We start from the raw sequence: 9,502 nt of genomic DNA on the forward strand, positions 1-9,502 counted from the left end.
TATCTGGGCCACCAAGAAACTTCTAGTGTCTGCCCCATCCTGACCCTCAGTCTGTAAAGAGAACACACTTTGGTCACCAGGTATGAGTGAGTACAGGACTTTGTTACTCTTCAGTCATAGACTTGCATTTCTAAGAAGGCTTTTACAATGTTGAAGAGCACATTTAAAAGAGTTGCAATATAATAACACAGCTAGTTGTAACCAAGTCATCTTTAGCTCTTTCAGTTAGCCTCTTTCTTTCCATCCCAGTTGTCACTGCTCTATTTCACTACCATCTGGTCCCTATGAATGAAAATGGCCTTCTACACCTTGGTATCTCCCCCTTGTCATACAGGACTTGATGCCACTCTTGCGATGAAAATCCTTTAGTGTCTTAACATCCAAAATCCAAATGCCTTAGTTTGGGTCGTCATCTATTGTGTAAGCCCCATCTGTTGCCACCTCCTTTGCATGCCCTAAGTTACTGCCTTGAAATGATTCTCAATGCTTCCTGGGTGAGCCAGGCTCTCTGATGCCCCAGGAGTCCTTGTAAGTTTTTCCCTCTACCTGCAATACTTGTTTCCCCCATCTCTAGTTAGATGGGCAATCAGTACTTATCCTTCAAATCCCAAAGTATTTCCCCTGAGAGCCTTCTCTGTCTCTCCTAGACAGGCCTCCCCTCTTTTAACTTCCATACCAGTTTGAATATACTCCTGTTTGCATGTCTGCTTCGTCTCTAGATGTGGTCTCTTTAAGGGCAGGACCTTGTCTTTTTTTAAAAAAATTATTTTTTTATTGGCTGCGTTGGGTCTTCATTGCTGTGCATGGGCTTTCTCTAGTTGTGGCTAGCAGGGGCAACTCTTCAGTGCAGTGCACGGCTTCTCATTGCGGTTGCTTCTCTTGTTGCAGAGCATGGGCTCTAGTTGCTCAGGATTCAGTAGTTGTAGCACTTGGACTCAGTAGTTGTGGCTCACAGGCTCTAGAGCACAAGCTCAGTAGTTGTGGCCCAGGGGCTTAGTTGCTCTGCGGCATGTGGGATCTTCCCAGTCCAGGGATCGATCCCATATCCCCTGCATTGGCAGGCAGATTCTTAACCACTGCACCACCAGGGAAGTCCCAGGACCTTGTCTCTTCATGGTGATCATCTGGCACAGCATTTGGTATGTTGACAGTCTGACTGATCTAGCTAGGATTCTATAACTAACTTACTGGCTGTGTGACCTTGGGCATGTTACTTAACCTCTCTGTGCCTCATTTTCCCTATCTGTAAAATAGTGCTAATAATATCCACTCAGAAGAATCATTATAAAGACTAAATAGCAAAACTGCTGTGAAGCTTCTGAAATATAGTTGTCACTTAGGATGGACATCATGGCTATATATATTTATGTATATATATTTGTTGACTGAACTCAGCAGAACTCAGGAAGGGTACTAATAATTATTATAGTATATACCTACTAGGTGCCAAATACTGTCCTAGAAAGGGTTGCCACTTTCGTGGTCCAAAAGGGAGTCTTAATTGTTGCTCTTTAGGGACAAATACACTGAGCCCCCAAACAGTGGGGACGCGTCGCTCACCTGGGTCTTTGGCAAGGACTCAGTGCGACGCCGCCCCAGTCCCTCGTTGATCATAGCGCTAGGGTAAGATCAGGCGCCCTCGCCAAACCAACTTCCCTGTGCTGGACTTTGCTTGCTGTGCTCTGGTGGAGAGTGACCAGCTCGTGGCCCCGCTGGGTTCTCAACGGGCGGCCTTCCGCCCACAGGCCGAGGTAGCCCTGCCCACCTCGCGCCCACTGGGGGCGGGGCCTGAGGTGTCCTGCTGTCGTCACTTCCAGCGGACCCGGAAGCGCGGTTGTCCAGCCGCTGGAGTTCGGAAGTCGGGATGGGACTGGGCTCAGCTTAAACCTCTGGCCCGTGGTGAGCCCGGCGCCTGCCGGTGCTGCTGTGGCCCGGGAGAGCGGGGAGCGGCTTCCGGGACAGCGCGGGTGAGCCCTGGCGGGGTGCGCCTCTCGTGCCCGCGTCGCCCCGCCTCTAGGAGAGGACCCGCCCCCGCCCTCCTGCCTGGGACCTGGCGGGCGCTTCTGCCAGGCTGCCCCGCCGCCCTGCATCCGGTCTCGAACAGCTGCGAGGAGTGGCTGTGCGGCCTTGGGGCCAGCTCTCTCCGCGTCGCTTACAGCCCCCGCCAGTGTCTTCGTGACCCACTCCCAGGCTGTCCGAACGCTGACGTGGAGCAACCCGTCCTGAACCCTTATGGAGAAGTTTGGGATGAATTTCGGGGGCGGCCCAAGCAAGAAGGACCTGCTGGAGACCATTGAGACTCAGAAGAAGCAGCTGCTCCAGTACCAGGCACGTCTCAAGGATGTAGTCCGTGCCTATAAAAGTCTGCTGAAAGAGAAAGAGGCGCTGGAGGCCAGCATTAAGGTGCTGTCGGTATCCCACGAGGCGGATGTGGGCCTCGCAGGTGTCCAGCCTCAAGGCCTCACCTTTCCTGACTCTGTGGATGACCGATGCTCCACTCACAGCGAGGATAGCACTGGGACCGCCACCAGCTTGGATACTGCGGCCAGTCTCACCAGCACCAAGGGTGAGTTTGTGGGAGAAGATGACAGACTGGCCCGTGGACCACCACCTCCAAAGTCCGAAGAGGCCAGCGGGTCGGAGAGCGGCGTTAGCAGTAGTAGTGGGGATGGACCGTCTGGGGTTGGGGAGGTGGACAAACGACTGCATCAGCTGAAGACTCAGTTGGCTACTTTGACCAGCTCTCTGGCTACAGTCACCCAGGAGAAGTCCCGCATGGAAGCATCTTACTTGGCTGACAAAAAGAAGATGAAACAGGACTTAGAGGATGCCAGTAAAAAGGCAGAGGAGGAGAGGGGCCGGCTGGAGGGAGAACTGAAGGGGCTGCAGGAGCAGATAGCAGAAACCAAAGCCCGACTTATCACGCAGCAGCACGATCGGGCCCAAGAGCAGAGTGACCATGCCTTGATGCTGCGTGAGCTTCAGAAGCTGCTGCAGGAGGAGAGGACCCAGCGCCAGGACTTGGAGCTTCGATTGGAAGAGACCCGAGAAGCTCTGGCTGGGCGGGCCTATGCAGCTGGTCAGATGGAAGGGTTTGAACTGCAGACCAAGCAGCTGACCCGTGAGGTGGAGGAGCTGAAAGGTGAGCTGCAGGCTCTCCGAGATGAGAAGAATCGGCCCGACCCCAGGCTGCAGGAGCTTCAGGAAGAGGCCGCCTGCCTTAAGAGCCATTTCCAGGTTCAGTTGCAGCAGGAAATGAGGAAGGTAATTATCTTCATCTCCTTCATACATTAGTCATTTAACCCGAAGCAGGGAAATGTTAGGGCTTTTTTTCTCCTTTGATAGTTAGAACTAAGTGGCTGCACTGTTGAACTCTGGCACTCTTCAAAACGTTTCACTTGTGAGTCCTGGGAAATCCTTTTCTGTGTGGTGTTGAGGGTGCTCCCAACAGGATGTGGAGTTTCTGAGTGTCAGAGTTCAGACGGCTCCGAGCCTCTGGGCATGGGCATCTTCCCAGCTGTGCTCCGTGTGGCAGCGTAGTGGCGGCTGTGCAGTGAAAGCTGGAGTGTATGCCTATAGGAATATGCCTGCATACAGCGTATGCCCACAGGCAGGGTGGCCGAAGAGGGCGAAGGGAGTTTTCTCAGAAAAAAATAACCTCTTATGTTGCTTGCAATCAATATTCGCCTTGTCTGGAAAGGTATGCTATTTTACAGTGCCTCCTTTCAGTGTGGGGAGAGCTTGAAGTCAATTTTGAACTTCCAGGAATATTGGAAGAGGAAAAGAATGTCTTATGGGCATATGCCATAAGAGCATACTTCACGTGTGAGCTCAGTGTATGAGAGGAGAGAGCGGAAACACTAAAGCAAAACAACAGCAGATCTACAAAGGTTCTTAATATTGTTTGGTATAATGAGTGTCTGGCAGTAGGTTACAGGAGCTTGGGTTAGCTCCCAAACCAACAGGAAAATTCCCCAGTTCCCATTTTTGCCAGGCCACCCCTATCCGGTAACCCTTTTGCTCCCCTTTCTTGCTTTTTTTCAAAGTTTGCCTTCGGGCCTTGTGGCTTTTCTGGATGCATCTCCACCTGTTCCCTTGTTTTCCAGACAGCCCTCGCCGAGGATCAGCTGCGCCAGCAGTCGAAGTTGGAAGAGCAGAGGGTGGCGGCCCTGGAGAATCAAATATCCGAGGTATCGGAACTGCTGGGCACCTATGAGAAAGCCAAGCAGAAGGACCAGCTGGCCATCCAGAAGCTGAAGGAGCGCATTCTGCAGCTGGACCTGGAGAACAAGACGCTGGCGCTAGCTGCCTCCAGCCGGTCCCCTCTGGACAGCCATGGAGAGGAGTCCAGTCTGGATGTCAACGTCCTGAAGGACAAGATGGAGAAGCTGAAGAGGCTGCTGCAGGTTGCGGCCAGGAAGAGCCAGGTGACCTTGGACGTGGAGAAGCTCTGCGACCTGGAGATAATGCCCAGCTCCGAGGCTGCCGATGGGGAGAAGGCCACCGCGCTTTACTACCAGCAGGAGCTGAAACAGCTGAAGGAGGAGTTTGAGAGGTACAAGATGCGGGCCCAGGTCGTGCTCAAGAGCAAGAACGTCAAAGACGGGAACCTGGGCAAGGAGCTGGAGGAAGCCCGGGAGCAGCTGGCGGAGCTGAAGGAGAAGTACATCTCGCTGCGGCTGTCCTGCGAGGAGCTTGAGCGCCAGCACCAGCAGGAGGCTGAGGGCTGGAGGCAGGAGCTGGCCCGGCTGCAGCATGTCCACCGGCAGGAGCTGGAGCGGAGCCAGCTGGACTTCAGGGACCGCACGCTGAAGCTGGAGGAGGAGCTGCACAAGCAGCGGGACCGGGCCCTGGCTGTGCTGGCCGAGAAGGACCTGGAGCTGGAGCAGCTGCGGTCCGTGGCCTTGTCCTCAGGGCTGCCGGGACGCAGAAGCCCCGTGGGTGGCGTGGGCCCCGGGGACCTGGCCGATACATTGGCCCCCGACAGCCTGACCCAAGCCCTGCAGCTAGCTGCGGCCAACGAGCCCACTTTCTTCCTGTACGCCGAGCAGTTGGCCCGCAAGGAGGTGGAGATCACGTCGCTGAGGAAGCAGAAGCACAGGTTGGAGGTGGAGGTGCATCAGCTGCAGGACCGGCTGCTGGAGGAGGGGGAGCGGCATCGGGAGGAGGTGGGGGCCCTGCAGAACCACATTGCAAAGAACATCAGGGACCAGAGTCGGGAGGGAGCCAACCTGGAGTACCTCAAGAACATCATCTACCGCTTCCTGACCTTGCCGGACACCCTGGGCCGCCAGCAGACGCTCACCGCCATCCTGACCATCTTGCACTTCAGTCCAGAGGAGAAGCAAGTGATCTTGCGGCTCCCAGCTGGCGGTAGCTGGTGGCCTTCTGGCAAGAGATGATGCCGTTTTCACTAACTCCTCAAATTTCTGTGCCTCTTCTATGGGAAAGGGACGGGCTCTGGTTTCTCCTGCCTCTTCTCTTACATTATCATTTGTTTCTTCACTGTGTTGACCTGGGAGGAATCCTCAGCGTGGGATGGGATTTTCTGCCAAATGCCATTAATGCCGTTTTATCTTTGGGCCCTAGAGATACTGAAAGTGTTGCAGTGGCATCTTCTAGTGGTGTGTGGGTGAGGGGAGGAAGGGGGAGAGGTTAGGACTGAGAGGTGTAAAAGCTGGGGAAGTCTTTTAAAATAAGGTTTTTTCGGTTTTAATATCATACTCCTAGTGCAGAGCTAGGAGTACATATGACTCCAAGGGGAGTTCAGTTAATTTCTAAACAGGCACAAGGACCAGCTGTTTACTCCATCTCATCACCATCTTGAGTCTGGTCCACTGCTGCCCCAATTCTCTGGGGACATAGATCCAGGGTGGAGAGGGACCTGGAAGTTTGAAATAGTGACAGATTGCCCCCTAGTCCAAAGGGCCAAGGAATAATGAACTTGGAAAGTTCTTCCTGGAACTGGGACGCTTGGAATACTTAGTCTGGGTACGACCTAGTCGATCTGGACAAAACACACCACCTGTGACCATCCTAGAGAGAGCCCTGAGCACCAGTTGAAGCTTAGGGCTTTCCTGAGTGATCTGCTTTTGGCCCGGATAGGGTTCTAGACCTTTCACGCTTGTGCCTGCCTTAAGTTGTCTGCCCATGATTGGCCTGAGATTGTGAGTGAATGACTTTGCTATCTTTCCCTCAGTGTTGAACTTCCACTAAAAAAAATTCTACCTTCTTGCAGAGAGGGGTCTGATCAGGAAGCCCTGATCCTGCCTGGATACAAGGAATTTGCGCGGAGATTTACAACACCGCCCCCTGCCCCCCAAGCTGTTTCTGCCTTTGTAGGGACAGGGAAGAAAAAGAAGATCTGCTGCAGAGGATTCCAGAGGGATGCCATGACCCTCACAGGAAAGTGGTGGAAATGCAGCCGAGGCCAGGCCAGGGTGCTTGCCGCTCCGTGGATAGCACTCTGGCTACGTCTCCACGTCCCTGCAGCCAGGGTGTCATGCGCTACTGTCACCAGGGTACTTTGCTCACTCACTTAGGGAGGTAATAGAGTTTCAGTCCGTAATTCTCATCTTCTCCACACATGTTACCGCTAAAGGAGGGGCTCAGAGAAGTTGGGTTCAAACAGTGTCAATTCTCTATTCTTTGCTTTCCCCCATCTCTCTTGCTGTTTGTAGAGATCTTTGGATCCTAAAGACCAGTGCTTTGCCTCTGACTGGACTAACCTGTATCTTTCTGTTATTTCATCATAGTGATCTGTTTTGGGAGGATTTGGGGGTGTAGAAGACGGCAGTTAAATGTTCTGATTGGGAGGCTGGGTGACCTGGGCTATCTAAGCAGTAAGCAGGTTTAATGGAACAGAATCGATGTGTTCAAATGGTAATAACAATAACCACAGAATCATTAAATCTGACCAACTTGACCTTTGTGCTTCCTTAATGGTACACACACACACACACACACACACATTTATCTGGAAACAAGTAGAGTGTGAATGTAAATGGTAAACGAAAAGGATGTAAGGAATATTTCATCATATTAATCCATGAGGTTGAATCTAGGGAGGGAGAAATACTTCAGTGCTTTAACTGGCTCGGTTACAACCCAAGTTTTTTAGCCTGGAATGGTGTGTATGTGCTTGTGTATAGGCAACTACACAGGAAAAAGCCTTCTCATGGGTTTAGTGGGCGGGCTTGAAACTTCCATAATTACTGCTTTAAACTTTGGAAATAATCTGCTTATGAATGCTTTATTATACTTCAAACCAGGATTCATGGTATCCTGGAAAAGTCTCTCAGGGTATCAAGCTAAACAAATGATGATGATGACAGTCTCTTAGTTTTCTTACCTGATCCCCTTAAATGTAGGCTAAGTTATGATTGTTGTTATTTCTGGGTGATTTTGGACAGAATAGAGAGATTCATAGTCACAGCTGCTCTCGTAGGACCAATAATTCTATGCTTTTGACTTTTTAAAAAAAATTTTATTTATTTGGTTGTGCCAGGTCTTAGTTATGGCAGGGGGGCTTCTTAGTTGCAGCTTTCTGGCTCCTTAGTTGCGGCATGCGAACTCTTAGTTGTGGCATGCATGTGGGATCTAGTTCCTTGACCAGGGATCAGACCCAGGCCCTCTGCATTGGGAGTGTGAGTCTTAACCACTGTGCCACCAGGGAAGTCCCGCTTTTGACTTTTGAGGAGAGATTAAATGAGCAAAGAAGCAAGTCAGTTTCTGATTAATAATCTTAAGTATTGATATGCTTAAGGCTGTGAATGCTTCCAACTGGAAGGAAAAGACTTGGTCCCTTCCTACCCTTAAGGACACAGGTTCCTTTTCTTCTCACCCCTTTCCCCCAAATAAGTTTTCCAGTTATTTGACTCGCTTGCCTGTGCTAGATACCCTAAGAAAGTAAAGGGAGAGAGAGAAAAAGAATTTAGATCAGACACAGAGGAAAAATAAATTTTCCTTGGGCCCTGGTGCCAGAATATCAAACAGTGCATGGGGTGTGTTGATAAGGTAATGAACCATACTTGTTTATTACCACGCAAATCAGGAAAATCGCTGAGAAGAAGAAGAAGAGATGGAGGGAGAAAAGGATGAGAAAGCAAGTTGATAACTCTGTGAGCTTTCTGCATCCCCCCCCCCATCCTATTGGGCCCCTCAGATCAGGGATGTAAATATGGGATATATAATCATGCCCTAGATGTTGCAAGTTCCATTGTTATCCAGAGCTCTGAGGCTTTTGGCTTTGTCTTGTGAAGCTGCTACTACAGATTTCTTTTTGGGAACTTATCGAGGGTGCCAGCACCATGTTGAGCTATTTATATCTCTTGTATCATTTACTCCTCACAGGTGTTATTATCCCCCATTTCACAGGCGAGGAAACAAAGACCAAAAGGTTAGATTTGCCCACAATCATGTAACTAGTAGATGTCTGAACCAGTTCTGATTAACCCCAAAGCCTGCTTAATTTGGGTGTGTGCCTGTCTTCTTAGGACTTGGGAGGGTCAAGACTTGTCTCCATAGATGATAACTAAGGATGGAGAGACTGATCTCTCGGCTGAACTGGGCTGGTTCAAATGGAGAGAAAGTCTCCAGCTGTAAGTTGCAGCCAAAATTGCTACACTACTAAGCAGGCAACACTGGTTTCTCATAAGAGCCCTAAATGTCCTCTGTCCCCCAGGTTCTAGATAACTGCTAATGTTGTATTACTGTCTGGTGTACAGCAAAGTGATTCTCCTATATATATTCTTTTTCAGATTCTTTTCCATTATGGTTTATTACAAGGTATTGAATCTCTTGAATATATTTCCCTGTGCTATACAGTAGGACCTTGTTTATTTTATGTATAGTAGTTTGTTGCTGCTAATCCCAAACTGCTAATTTATCCCTCCCGCCCTTCCCCTTTGGTAATAAGTTTGTTTTCTATGTCTGTGAGTCTGTTTCTATTTTGTAAATAAGTTCATTTGTATCATTTTTTAGATTTTACTTATAAGTGATACCATATTTGTTTTTCTCTGTCTGACTCACTTCACTTAGTATGATAATCTCTAGGTTTATCCATGTTGCCACAAATGGCATTATTTCATTCTTTTTTTATGGCTGAATAGTATTCCAGTGGGTCCAGTAGTATTCTAGTATATATGTACATATATACACCACATCTTCTTTATCCATTCCTTTGTCACTGGACATTTAGGTTGCTTCCATGTCTTGGCTATTTTAAATAGTGCTGCAGTGAACATTGGGGTGCATGTATCTTTTCAAATTAGAGTTTTCTCTAGGTATATGCCCAGGAGTGTGATTGCTAGGTCATATGGCAAATCTGTTTTTAGTTTTTTGAGGAACCTCCATACAGTTCTTCATAGTGGCTACAGCAATTAACATTCCCACCAACAGAGTATGAGGGTTCCCTTTTCTCCACACCCTCTGCAGCCTTTATTATTTGTAGACTTTTTGATGATGGCAGTTCTGACCGGTGTGAGGTGATACCTGATTGTGG

The 9,502-nt window shown here is 49.6% G+C and overlaps 1 protein-coding gene across 1 annotated transcript; it reads left to right on the forward strand.

The window, feature by feature from the left end:
- Positions 1 to 1,830: 1,830 nt before the first annotated feature.
- GCC1 (GRIP and coiled-coil domain containing 1) lies at positions 1,831 to 9,122 on the forward strand. The gene is made up of 2 exons (XM_057731474.1): positions 1,831 to 3,264; positions 4,107 to 9,122. The coding sequence occupies exons 1-2, from the start codon at positions 2,233 to 2,235 to the stop codon at positions 5,400 to 5,402; spliced, it is 2,328 nt and encodes a 775-aa protein (XP_057587457.1). The 5' UTR covers positions 1,831 to 2,232; the 3' UTR covers positions 5,403 to 9,122.
- Positions 9,123 to 9,502: the final 380 nt, after the last annotated feature.

The sequence above is a fragment of the Hippopotamus amphibius genome, chromosome 4, assembly GCF_030028045.1.
Source record: "Hippopotamus amphibius kiboko isolate mHipAmp2 chromosome 4, mHipAmp2.hap2, whole genome shotgun sequence".
In the NCBI taxonomy this organism is placed as follows: Eukaryota; Metazoa; Chordata; class Mammalia; order Artiodactyla; family Hippopotamidae; genus Hippopotamus; species Hippopotamus amphibius.